The sequence below is a fragment of the Boleophthalmus pectinirostris genome, unplaced genomic scaffold, assembly GCF_026225935.1.
Source record: "Boleophthalmus pectinirostris isolate CB_2022bp ecotype Guang Dong unplaced genomic scaffold, ASM2622593v1 HiC_scaffold_16, whole genome shotgun sequence".
NCBI classification, from domain to species: Eukaryota; Metazoa; Chordata; class Actinopteri; order Gobiiformes; family Gobiidae; genus Boleophthalmus; species Boleophthalmus pectinirostris.
In genome coordinates, this window is record NW_026571095.1 from 7663465 (window position 1) to 7676086 (window position 12622).

The following is a 12622-nucleotide window of genomic DNA, read 5'->3' on the forward strand; positions in this document are numbered from 1 at the left end:
TGTATGGAGATGGATACACTTTATGCCATATTGTGGAAGATTATAGCCAAAGAAACAACATTTCCACAGAAACAAGCAGGAAGAGGCCCTCCAGGTCAAATAAGAGTCAGGTTTGTGGAGATGCAAGCCCACTCACAGTAAGGACGAATGTTTTTAGTGCAATAAACACAAGCAACATTTTAAAAACATGCTTTCATTTTAGTTACATACTATGGCTTTAGGTAATTCAACTTAAATGTTCTTATTTTAGGTCAACAACAACAAATTTAGCAATAGGCATTTGGGGAACGCTGTAACAATTTTTGGTAGGCTTGTGACTTTTTTTTAAATATAACACCTTTTGAATACATAAAAGTATGAACTGTCTGTACAGCGAAGAAAAAAATATCAGCTATAATGTTTTAACTTAAGATATTAATTTAAATATTTTGTTTGTTTGTTTTGTTTTTGTTTTTAGAAAGTGTATATGAATGACGTGTATATTTTAGTAAGATTAAGTCCATAAACTACAACTAATCGTAGTAGACAAACAAATCCAATCCAAGGTTGTGTTGTCTCCTGCGAACGAGACAAGAGCCCCCTCGTGTGGCAGCTTTGGTAACATGCAACTGACGTCATCCCAGTTTCATTTAGAATCAACAGGCCAAATGTTTGAATATGAGCAAATGTGGACTATTTCTAAACTGAATGTCTTATATACATGCAAATACAATTATATTTTAATTTTAAGTCAAAGCAGTCATCAAATACATTAAAATTAAATGGGACAAAGGGGGATTTTAAAGGGAGTATCTGTTTTATTGCAGGGCTCACACCGGCGGAGGTAGTGTTCGTGTCCTCGCCCTTCCCCGCCCGCTCGGACCGCGCCGTGGAGCAAACCGAAGCCACAGTCCGTCACTGCGCCATCTCAGTGCAGGAGACCGCAGCTCTGTTTGCGCTCAAAGGACGATCTATCTCACTATTTGAACCATTTTACAGAAACGACACATTTTGCTCTTAAAGGTCGTGGTGAGTATTTTGTCCGCAGACATTTTTACATTTTTCCTTCCTTTTTCTTTTCTTTTTGGATTTTTTTCAGCGATGCTTTTTCTATTTTGGACAGGAATGTGCGGGCTAGCGGGGCTAGCTCACCTCACACAGAACACACCGTGTTGTTTTTAGCCTTGCTGCTGATGGATTCATTTTAGCGCCGATTCCCGCATTTTTCCAAGTCCATATTGGTTTGTTTTTGTAGGATTCATTGTGAAGACTTTTCTCAGAGAGACTGCTAATGTTTTGGCACGCTTTCCAGCCCGTCACGTTAGCGGCTAACAGCTTTGTGCTAGTGGCAGATCCGCCATGATGGTTCTGTTTGACACACGCAGATTTGCAGGTTTTGGTTTTTGCATCAGAGGAACTGGTCAGAGTGCGGTCATTTTTGTGCTTTTCATTGTGTGTTGGCTAACATTAGCCATGCTAGCCCGAGGCCAAGGGCCCGTGTCACACTGCAGCCTGCAGGGGGCGCTGTTGTGGATGGTTTAGGTAATTGCCCTCTAATCTCTCTTTTCATTTTCTGGATCCTGCTCCTGTCAGGGGCTTTTTGTGGAGTAGATTTTTGTGTTTTTTAAAGGAAGTGCATTTTCAGATTTTGAAGTTTTGGATCAATTCTGACGCAGTTTGTTTGTGACCAGAATAAATGTGCACACGTCAAACACAGATGAACACACGCATGTGTAAGGGCCTGCGGCTCTCTGTTTAACAGTACAACATCAGTACTAATCACCTCACAGCCCCTCACAACACACCTGTTCACACAAAATAACAAACAACATTTGTTTTACAGACACACTGTTTCTCTCCCACACATCAGTGTCACCCCCTCCACCTCTTTCCTCTTTTACTCTGCAGTGTACATTTGACCAAGTGCTAGTTTGTCTGAATCAGCGTAAACATGCATTTCTATCTCTGCTGTTTTCCCCATGAACCAGCATCCCTCCACTTTCCTCTTCAGATAGAATTTAATAATAATTGAAGTCCCATTGAAATAATGTGATATAATGCCACAGAATCACTGAACCCAGATCAGGTTTCAATACATTATAAATAACATTGCACATGAACCACATGACAGTTTTAATCAGTACATTATGATCCAAGGTCTAAGCCCTGCTATAAATACTATCTGCATAATATACTGCAGTCAAATCAGAATCACATTTTTGAGCTGGTACAATTTATCAAAGTCACAAAGACTGCAATTATTTAGATAATACAAAGTTCCCTGCAAAGAACAAAATATCCTGTTGTGATAGAAAATCTGTATCTGTAGTTTAGGCCTCTACGAACATGTTCTGAAATGCAAGGGGTTCTTGTATTAGTTTGCCAGTTCAGAGTTCAGTCTTCTCTCAGATGTTAATGCTTCTGGAGATGTTTACAGTGTGCACTCTGAACAAGATCCTAGTTTTTTATTTTATCACTGAAATCTTAGAAATTACTTAAACTTATAACAGAAAAATCACATTACATTTATTTCCAATATTTGTCAGCCCTTAGAAATGCTTTATAAAACTTTTATTGTCCCCTTCATTTAGGCATCATTAGACACACCCATAGCTCCCCCTAGTGGTCCTGTAGTGAGTAGCATGTATTGGGGAAGGTATTTCCATATGTTGGAGTTGACTGGGGTATGTTTTCTGTCACCTCAGTAAAATCGAAGCGCATTGAAGGTCCACGGCACAGCTCCACACAGACGCAGGCTTCAGACGACCCCCTGCGATATCATGGAGTGAGTGCCACGGTTCCCTCCCTGTCCACTGGGGGGCACTGTTTTACATGTTTCACTGACGCTCTGGGCTTATTGTGGGGCTGCTGTTTATAACGATGTAATGTAAAAGTGGTGTTTCAGTGGTGTTGGGGGCTTAAGAATCGCCTGTATCTAATCTAACTGCAATAACATTATCAGTTAAATGAATGACATGTACAGAAGAGATGGCTGCAGTTATGGCTGGGTACTATTAAAAAAAATTGAGGCACTACTGATTAGTGTACAAAACTCAATTTCAGTACTAAAGGATAAACACATTTTTCGATGCCTAAATTATAGTTTAAACTCTATTTTTCAGAAAGTATTGTAATTTTTAACACAAAATAATAGTCTTTGTTCATAATACCATGTGGTTTTACACTAGCACTTCTGAGAAAACTCATTGAGAAAGTTCTCATTTTGTCCAGTATGATTTTTTTTCCCCAGTAAAAAATAAAGTTTCAGATAACCTCATTTAGAACCCTGCATTAGGTTTTAGCATCCAAAAGATGATTTAGGAAGAAATTTGGACGAAAAATATGTTTTAGAGGTTGCTCAAGCTGCATGAAGTTTCCTGGAAATTGACTCATTTTGTTTTCAAGCAACTTTTATGGATTTTCTAAGTAATGTTTATGCAAGTTTCAGCTTGTGTTTGCAGAATAAAATGACAGATTATTCACATTATTTGTTTTCCTATGTTATAGTATAGGCTCTATAGGGCAATTTTCAAGTGTCTTGAGCAAAATCTAAATATTTATTAATTTGCATAAAACAATCAGATATGGAACCAAATGCAGGGTTCTAATCTAGAGAATTTTTGGACCACCATAGTAAGTAAGTAAGTGTAGCTTTGATTAGTATCTGCTTTTTGATATTTTTGACAAAGAATCAAGTGCCAGGGATAGTGTCAGGCAGTTGGTTTCCCATGATTCTTAGTAACAAGGTGTCTGGATAAAAAGGAGAGCCTGTCAGTAGCTTCTGTTGTAGCATTTTCTCATGTAATAACTTTGTATAATGAACAGATTGTACTTAAATTTTTCTGATTTAGCAGCTTTTACCACACAATACATGACATAAAAAGCGTTTATTGTAACAATAATACATTTAAATCAGGTACAGGACTTTTGACAGAGAAATAGGTTTTTTAAAAAGTACCATGCACGTATACTGAAAACCAGATATGATTCAAGTACTAGTACATGCAAACTATTGAAAGATACCCAGCCCGATCTGCAGCCCATCATATTTTTTTATTGGTTTAAAACTAATGTAACTAGTGGAGCTCAACAGTGACCTCCCATCTCCTCATTCTAGAAGTAAATTTTCTGTTAATTTTTCCCAGAGACTTTTAGAAATAAATCAAAAATAAAGGTTTGAAAGGTTGCTTAGGGTTAATCAGCTCTGTGGTAACTAATGACATATAATTTCATTCAGTTAGTGTTTTAAATGTACTTTTTGGAGGCGTTATGGATATTAGTTGCCCCATAGCTGCTTACCCTCCTCAATGCAACTCTTAATATTTAAATTTTTTGAAAAGTCTATGGGAAAAATCTGAGAAAATTTACTTGTGGAGCGAGAGTAGACTTTGAAGTGGGCGGGACTCTTGAGCTCCACAGACAGGTGGTGGTGTGTAGACCAATACAGCCTTAACTACAACTGCTTTGTGTTATGTACTGAATGCCACACTAACCTTTTCTTTTCTCAGGACTCAGAAGATGTTTGTTTTTGGACACTTTTTAAATTTGAATCTTAAAATTTAAATGTCAAGGAGCCAGTTTAAGCAGATGAATGCTGGTGTTCATTTTTTTGTTTTTTTTTAAGTGCAATGCTTTTTGTTTTTAGCCTTAAAACAGGCACTGGGCACTATGACAAAATTATATCAATCTTGAATACTGGTCACAGTTTAGTGACTTTATATTGATAGTCTGCAGCTGATATCCTCAACATTCCCTGAGGGTGTGATGCTAACCATAAGCACTGCTCTGTCTGAAGCTTGTTAGACTTTAACCTGAGCTTCATTAGAATTAAAATAGGAAGTTGGATTAGTTGCAACTACAACATCTGAGCTGATTTGTGCTGTTAAACTATTTCCTCTCTCATAAAATAGCACAAGCTCTATGATAACCTCGGTAACAACTGAACATTCTGCCCTAGAGACACATGTAGAACACCCCCAGCATGATATCACTGCAAAGTATCAGTTGCCTTTATACACGATTTTTGTATACACTGAATATTTTTGAAGCGTTTTTGCAGCCACCTTTTCTAGCTCTGATCAAACACAGATTTTTAAATAATATTTTTTTTACTTTGAGGACTCAGATGGATTTAACCTTTTGTTTTTCTTCCAGACCCCTCCTCACACTCTCCAGTTGCATCTTTGTAAATCTCACTTAAACCTGTTTTATTTTTGTTTATTTTTTTCTGTCGACTTTCCGCCAGTCGCTCGCCCACCTCCTCCAGCCTCATGGCCAGCAGCAATGTCACCAACAAAAACGACCCGCGCTCCCTCAACTCTCGCGTCTTCATCGGGAACCTCAACACGCTGCTCGTCACCAAGGCCGACGTGGAGGCCATTTTCTCCAAATACGGGAAGATTGTGGGCTGCTCCGTGCACAAGGGCTACGCCTTCGTCCAGTATGCCAACGAGAGGAACGCACGATCAGCTGTGGCCGGAGAGGACGGAAGAATGATTGTGGGGCAGGTCCTCGGTAAAGACTGAACATTTAGCGTTTGGTTTCACTTTAAAGGGGCACTGTGTAACTTTTTGGTTGGGGTCCATCACCTGCTTGTTTCTATGGAAATGTCATTGCTCTGCCTGGAATGTCCCACAGTATGACATTAAACATTTTTAACTGACATTTATTCAATAACAGATAGTTTTATAGCTCAAAAATACTTTAAAAAACAGATGTTCTAACTGTGAGCGGGTTCGCCTCTCCACACATTTGACCTATAACACTGGTCTGATTTGGTCTCTATGAAGATGGAAAAGCTTTAATATCATACTGTGAAGAAAAGTTACACAATGCACCTTTAAACTTTCTATATTATGTAAAATGGTCTCTTGTCAACTTCAGTTCATGTTGTAATGTTGTTACTTCATCAAAAACAAACATGGAGTTGTTTTGTTTCATTCACCCATGTTCTTTATTATTAGTCTCTTATTATATCTCCAAAGCATAAAATGCTGTGTTCCTCCTTGTGATGTCATGGAGTGATTGGAGCTCCTTTACCGTTCACTAGAGATTGGCAATTCCAGGTCTGAAATGATCCAGATGATTCTAGTGAAGGTGGAGTTTAAAAACACAGTGGAACACTTCTGTATTACCACATGACATCACAAGGTGGAACAGAGTGTTTTCCATTTGAGAGAAGAACTCAGCCTAAATCTGCAGGGTTAGTGTGTTAAACATGTGTGAATGAAACAAACCACAATTCCAGGTCTGTTTTTGATATAGAAACAACATTAGATCATAGATCAGGCAATAGCATAATATGGGCCCTTTATTGAAATACCTTTTGACTTTTTTTAACAATAACATTTTTATTGTTAGATATAAATTTGGCGGGTGAGCCCAAACCACACCGGTCAAAAACCACTAAGCGCTCAGCAGGAGACATGTACAGGTAAGGACATCACTGTAATGTAATTATATCTGAGATTTAAACATGAGAGCCTTTCTCCTCACTCAGATGCTGTTTTTTTTGTTTTGCAGCAGTTCCTCGTTTGACCTCGACTATGACTTTCAAAGAGATTATTATGACAGGTGAGTTTCATTGTGCAGGCGGCACAATGTGAACATTTTAAGGTTGATACTAAGGAACCAATTGCGATACCACAATGATAATACAAAACAATTTTTTTAGACAGTAGTCTCTGTCTCCTTTTTGGTTCTCCATGTTTCACATTCAAACATCAGTAGAGCTTAACTGAACTTTTTCTCCTCAGCCGTCTTGCGGACCGCTCTCCTGATGATGCAGATATAAAGTATTTAAAGTATAACATTTTCTTCATATGCATCATTGATAACTGTAAAAAATGTTTTATTGTACAAAATGTTGGTTGGACTGTAGATAGACCTTTAAAGGTGCACTATGTAACTTTCCTGGTGGCATGTCCACCACCAGGTTGTCCTGGTTGTCCTGATGTCACTGCGTTCCCTGGAAGGTTCCAAACTCTGGCATTAAACTTGTCTGTCTACATGGAAACAAGCAGCTGAAGTTACACAGCCTCACCAGCAAAGAAATTCTAGTGATTTTAGAGAATTCACTAACTCTTGAAAATCCATCTTCTTCGACTCCAACTGAAGCATTTGCCTCTGATTGGTGTGAGACTGACCAATTACAGGGGACTGCCAAATAAACCAAAACAAACATGACCACCCCAACAAACATAGTATGGCTTATTTTAGCTGAAATAATAGTCATAATTTTTGTCTTGTTCTGTCATGTGTAGAACTTTATTCAGATAGCTACACATATGAATCTGATGAGAGCCAGAGCCAGGTTAAAACACTCCTCTAGTTGAATATATGTAAGATATATGTTTAATGCCATACTGAGAAACATCCCAGCAACGCAGTAAACATCTACATACAATTTTTTCTAAAGAAAACTTCCACAGTGCACCTTTAATGTCCTGTAGCCCATGATTCCTTTAGAACAGTCTTCAGTCTGTGCAGTGTTTCTTATGCATGATGCTTTGTTTTATCTGTTGTAGAATGTACTCGTACCCCTCTCGTGTGCCCGCCCCTCCCCCTCCTCTGTCCCGAGCCGTGATCCCGTCCAAACGCCCCAGAGTGAGTCTGAGCGGAGGCAGCAGCCGAAGGACGAAGAGTAGCAGCTTCTCTTCCTCCAAGAGCAGCCAGCGCACCTCCTCCAGAACCAGTACTGTCCACTCTACTGTTTAACACTGTCAAATATTATAATAATCCAGATATTATGATCAAATACTCTCTATATAATCAAATACTGAACAGAATTATACACCTCCACCAGAACCTCTACTGTCCACTTTAACTGTATCAAACATCATAATACAAATATTATTATCAAAAACTACTCAGAACGATGCCGATGTGTGAACCCTGCATTCATTTTTTTGTATTTTTTGTATTTTTACGTTTTAATCTATTAATCGATCATCAGGAAGGGCTTTAGTCGACTACAGCTCTAGAATACTGCCACACTATTGTCTAAACCACAGAGAGAAGGCTGATCAAATGTTTTTTTAAGCATACTTTTGGGTTTAACTGTATTTTTTTCTTTCACACCTCTGGCTTCCCAGTGAAAGTGGATGAGCTGCAGACCATCAAACGGGAGCTGACTCAGATCAAGAGTAAAGTGGACGACCTTCTGGACTCACTGGAGCGGATGGAGAAGGACCACAGCAAGAAGTCAGGTCAGAAAATACACTATCCACCGTATTAAAGGCCCTATATTATACAGAATGGATTCTTGTGAGCGTTAGGTCGTGTTATAATGTTGTTACCTCCTCAAAAACAGACCTGGAGTTGTCTTTTTAAATTTACACATGTTTTCAGTTTGAGAAAAGAACTCAGCCTAAATCTGCAGGGTTTGTGTGTTTAAACATGAATGAAACACAACTCGAGGTCTGTTTGTGATGAGGAAAGCACATTAGAACATAGATCAGATAATGGTGTAATCTGGGCCCTTCATAATAATGTTCTTTTCTCCCACAGACGGTAAAAGCAGCAAGACTGAGCCGGGGGAGGTGACGTCTCCTCCTCACTCCAGTAAAAACATGGATCTGAAGAGAGACAGAGACAGCCAAGAACTCAATGACTCAGAGGAGGAAGAGGAGGAGGAGGAGGAGGGAGACCTGCTGGAAGAAGAAGAGGTGAGACACAGGCCGAAGGTTTATCATGGACCTTAAACAGAGAACACCTCCCACACGCACCGATGAACTGACCCGGCTCTGACTGATAAGTGTGTTGAACTTCATTCATAGTGACACATATTGATCTGGGATGGCTCTAACGTCATGACGAATATTTGAATCTGATTGTTCAAAGAATCACAACAGAAGAACAAGTCAAGAAATCACACTTTTGTCGCTTAACTATTTGGTGCATAATTCATTCACTCCATACTCAATGGTGAGCTTGTATTGTAGACAAAGCCGCCTTGGGGCAGACTGAGGGAAGCAAGGCTGTCAATCTGCACTATTTGCCCCTCTAATCCCTCGCACACACCACTTTCATACTAGACAATGTGGGTGACATGTCTTGCCTAAGGACACAACTACATTTTTTAGCTAATGGCATCCCACTGTTGCACATGGTATTCCCAGCACTCTCCCATCCAAATACTGACCAGAGTACTGAGACCAGACTTTGACAAAGAAGTTTGAACACTTTTTCTCTATAGTGGATGGTCAGGGGTGTCGGAATCAAATTTGTGTGCAAATGGACGTCACAATTTTTCAGTATTTAAATATTTTGAAGTTTTGACCTTTGGTTTTTCAACTTTTAATCATTATATTGTGACCAAAATGATCACAATGATCAATTTAACCAAATAAACCTGACGTCCGTCATGATTTGATGCTGCAGTTCTGTGGCTCTACATCAAAACTCCAATTATTTTGAACTCATTCTTATTTCCTCTTTTGCAGGTGAAGAGTCAGGGGCGCGAGGATGAGGAAGAGGAGGAGGAGGGGGAGCACGTGGAGGGAGACGACGACGGCGACAGCGTGAACGGAGACGACTCTTAAACATAAACAACACAACTGAGCATGCTCCGAAACACACCCCTACTGAGCATGCTCCAAACCACAGCCGCTACTGAGCGCGCTCCAACCGGGCCAGCCCTCTCTCCGCGAAAAACAACCATCCACTCAGATAAACTGACTTGAAACCACTAAATTTTACTGCATTTTAATAGTTTCTAACTTAGATTTCCACTACTTCTTAAATCAAGTTTGTTTGTCTCAATATTCGGATACGAATCTGAAATGAAATTTTTAATACTCCATTGGCTGTTTTGTTAAAACTGTATTCAAACCAGTTGAACACATTGTGAAATCAGTCAAAACAAAAGCATAATGTTGAAGGTGCACAATGTAACTTTTCAGGTGTTGGGTCTCCATGGAGATGTGGAGTGCTTTGATCGGAATGTTCCACAGTATCGCATTTAACGTATCAAACCCATGGAGACAAGAGTTGCAGTTTGTAATAAACGCACAACAAATATGTTTAATGCCAGACTGTGGAACATTTCAGGCAAAGCAAAACAGTTTTATGGATACAGGTAGCTGACCTTCCACCAAAAAAATATTTCAATAAACCTTCCAAGATGCAATTGGAAAGTTCACATTGTACAGTTCACACTTCAAAACAAACAAAAAAAAACATTGGACTTGCTATTTTGCTGATGCTTAGATTATAAAGAAAGATTTTTAAAAGTGATAAAAAATAATATTAACATTTGAAGTACAGAATCTAAATTGGCCTAAGATTCAAATTCGGAGTTCAGGTCTTTTTATCTGTTTGTTTGGTTCTGTTTTGCGGTGCACTCATTGTAGATACAGCTGCTCAAATGAAGCATGCGGCTCCTTCGCTCTCCTCTTTTGGGCCTACACTGCAAAATTCAACATCTACGGACTTTAAATCACTTGAATTCAGAGCAACGATCTTGATTTGAGTTTGTGATTAGGGCTGCACAAAATGAGACAAAAATCTGAAATTCAACAGCTATTTTACCGTAATACAGATTGATTTGTGATGGTAGTGCGTGTTTTTATCTGTGTTGTAGTTCGGTTTTTGACATGGCGAGTTCAGTTTCATTTAAAGATTCACTGCGTAACTTTACCACCTACCAAGTCTTTAACTTCTTTAATTTACATTGTGTTCCCAAGCATTAAGATGGTCCACAATTATTACTGGAAAAACAAATTACTAAAGTTATAGGTGCAGTATTTAACTTTCATCTAGCATTTACAGTCTATTTGTACTTGTGAGTGGGCTTGCCTCTCCGCAGATCTGACCTGTAACTTAGCCTGGTTCATGTTAAGTTAATGCGATACTTTGGAACATTTCAGGCAAAGCATTAATCTATGTAGACAAGAAGTGCCAGGCAAAACTTTCCTGCTTAAGACTGGGATTTTGGATTAAATTTATTAGTGAGCTTTGTCAAAATCAAAACTTTGTCTAAAGCAGGATTCAAACAAACATAAAAAATGATGGGTAGATAAATTTAAAGCGGACCTATCATGCAAAATCTACTTTTTACAGCTTTTAGCCATGTTCTAGGTGTTTCTCCTTCTCATTTACTCGCTTGAAGTTGTATTTGGAGTGATTCGTGCAGGTTTGAATCATTTATTTTCAAGACTCATTTTGCAGATAAACTCGCATTTTCCTCGTTCCTAGTACACGCCTGCTGTCACGTACTTACTTCGCTCTTCAGTTTTATTTTCCTAACCTGTCATACACGTAGGATTGGGTAGCATCGCGTCGTCGTTTTGGTACAAATGAGAAAAACACTCCTACTCGCTCGTGCGATCTCCAGCTGTCCATCAGAGGGGCCGACAGCTACACGGCGCTTTGTTGTGATGACGTTTACGGCGACGTCAGCTCCCATTGGGCACGGAAATCTGCGCACTTGTTTCTTTTATGAATGTGTCGTCGTAGAATATGGGTGATAATCCACTGGTGTCGTAGATTCTAACTATATAAGAGGAACAAGCACAATAGGTCTTCTTAATTTCAGATATTGCTTTATCTGGTCATAATATTTTTGTGAAACGTTGTGCAGCCCTTTTCATGACTAGTGAATATTTTCTTGTATTTATTTTCCTATTAAATTGTGTAACTTATTTCTGTATATTTCCCATTATTTTTAAGCTGGTGATACTCTCCCTGTATAAAAAAAGCTTTATTTTATTTTTTTTGTTACTCCACTGACAGATATTGTACTGAAGTCAAATCCTGTAAAGTGCACTGTGTAACTTTTTGGTTGGGGGTCACCTGCTCGTTTCTATGGAGACGTCATTGCTCTGCCTGAAATGTTCCACAGTGTGACATTAAACAGCTCTACTTTACGTTTATTCAATTACAGGTGGTTTTAGAGCTCAAAAATACCACAGATCTGACCTGTAACTTGGTCCGGTTTGGTCTCCGTGAAGATGGAAAGATAATTTAATGCCATACTGCGAAACATTCCAGACAAAGCAATAACATCTCCATGGAGAAAAGCATTTGAAGAACCCTCCACCAGGAAAGTTACACAATGCAGCTTTTAAAATGGGTTTAAAACTTGTCTAATAGGAAAAAGTCCTCAAGTCATGATTCTGAATTGAAGTAGTTTTAACTTTTTGTAGATATATTGTTTTGCATTGTGACGACATTGTACCAGAGATTTAGCTGTAGTTCATGTTTTTACCGGGGTCACGGAGGGTCAAAGTTAGAGGCGAAATCTCAACGGACGCGATTCAGAGAAGTGTTTTTAGCTTTGAGGAAAAAAATCTGAATGTTTTTCGCTCTTTGTCGTCGTCAAATCGTGTGTCTCTGTTTGTCTGTTTTTATACTGTTTGATTTCAGTTTGACTGTAAAGGAATAAATTGCAATAAAATGTGAAAATTAAACTTGAATTTGAGCGGTTTTAATTCTTCAAGTCAGTTTACACTATCAGTCATACTACCAGTTATAATGTAGACTACCATTTATAATTTACACTACTAGTCACACTACCAGTCACAATTTATACTACCAGTTACATTACCAATATATATATATATATATATATATAATAATATATTATAATTTACACTACCAATTACCAAAGGTGGGACCAAGTCATTGTTTTGGAAGTCTCACG

The 12622-nt window shown here is 38.7% G+C and overlaps 1 protein-coding gene across 5 annotated transcripts; it reads left to right on the forward strand.

Annotated features, from left to right (window-relative positions):
* The first annotated feature begins 878 nt into the window (after positions 1–878).
* Positions 879–12395, forward strand: hnrnpc (heterogeneous nuclear ribonucleoprotein C). Of its 5 annotated transcripts, none has more exons than XM_020922201.2 (10): positions 879–1008; positions 2685–2764; positions 5225–5493; positions 6340–6412; positions 6502–6552; positions 6735–6782; positions 7506–7672; positions 8064–8186; positions 8488–8645; positions 9423–12395. In XM_020922201.2, the coding sequence occupies exons 2-10, from the start codon at positions 2760–2762 to the stop codon at positions 9519–9521; spliced, it is 993 nt and encodes a 330-aa protein (XP_020777860.1). In that variant the 5' UTR covers positions 879–1008; positions 2685–2759; the 3' UTR covers positions 9522–12395. The 5 variants fall into 5 exon arrangements, with proteins under 5 accessions (XP_020777860.1, XP_020777861.1, XP_020777863.1 ...); XM_020922202.2 differs by having other exon boundaries at positions 8073–8186; XM_020922204.2 differs by having other exon boundaries at positions 6735–6773.
* The last annotated feature ends 227 nt before the right edge of the window (positions 12396–12622 follow it).

Bases quoted from the DNA above. Each gene is read 5' to 3' on its own strand.
- hnrnpc (XM_020922201.2), top strand. The intron at 6,413-6,501 runs GTAAGGACATCA...TTTGTTTTGCAG, and splicing joins TCAGCAGGAGACATGTACAG to CAGTTCCTCGTTTGACCTCG. The intron at 8,187-8,487 runs GTCAGAAAATAC...TTTCTCCCACAG, and splicing joins GGACCACAGCAAGAAGTCAG to ACGGTAAAAGCAGCAAGACT.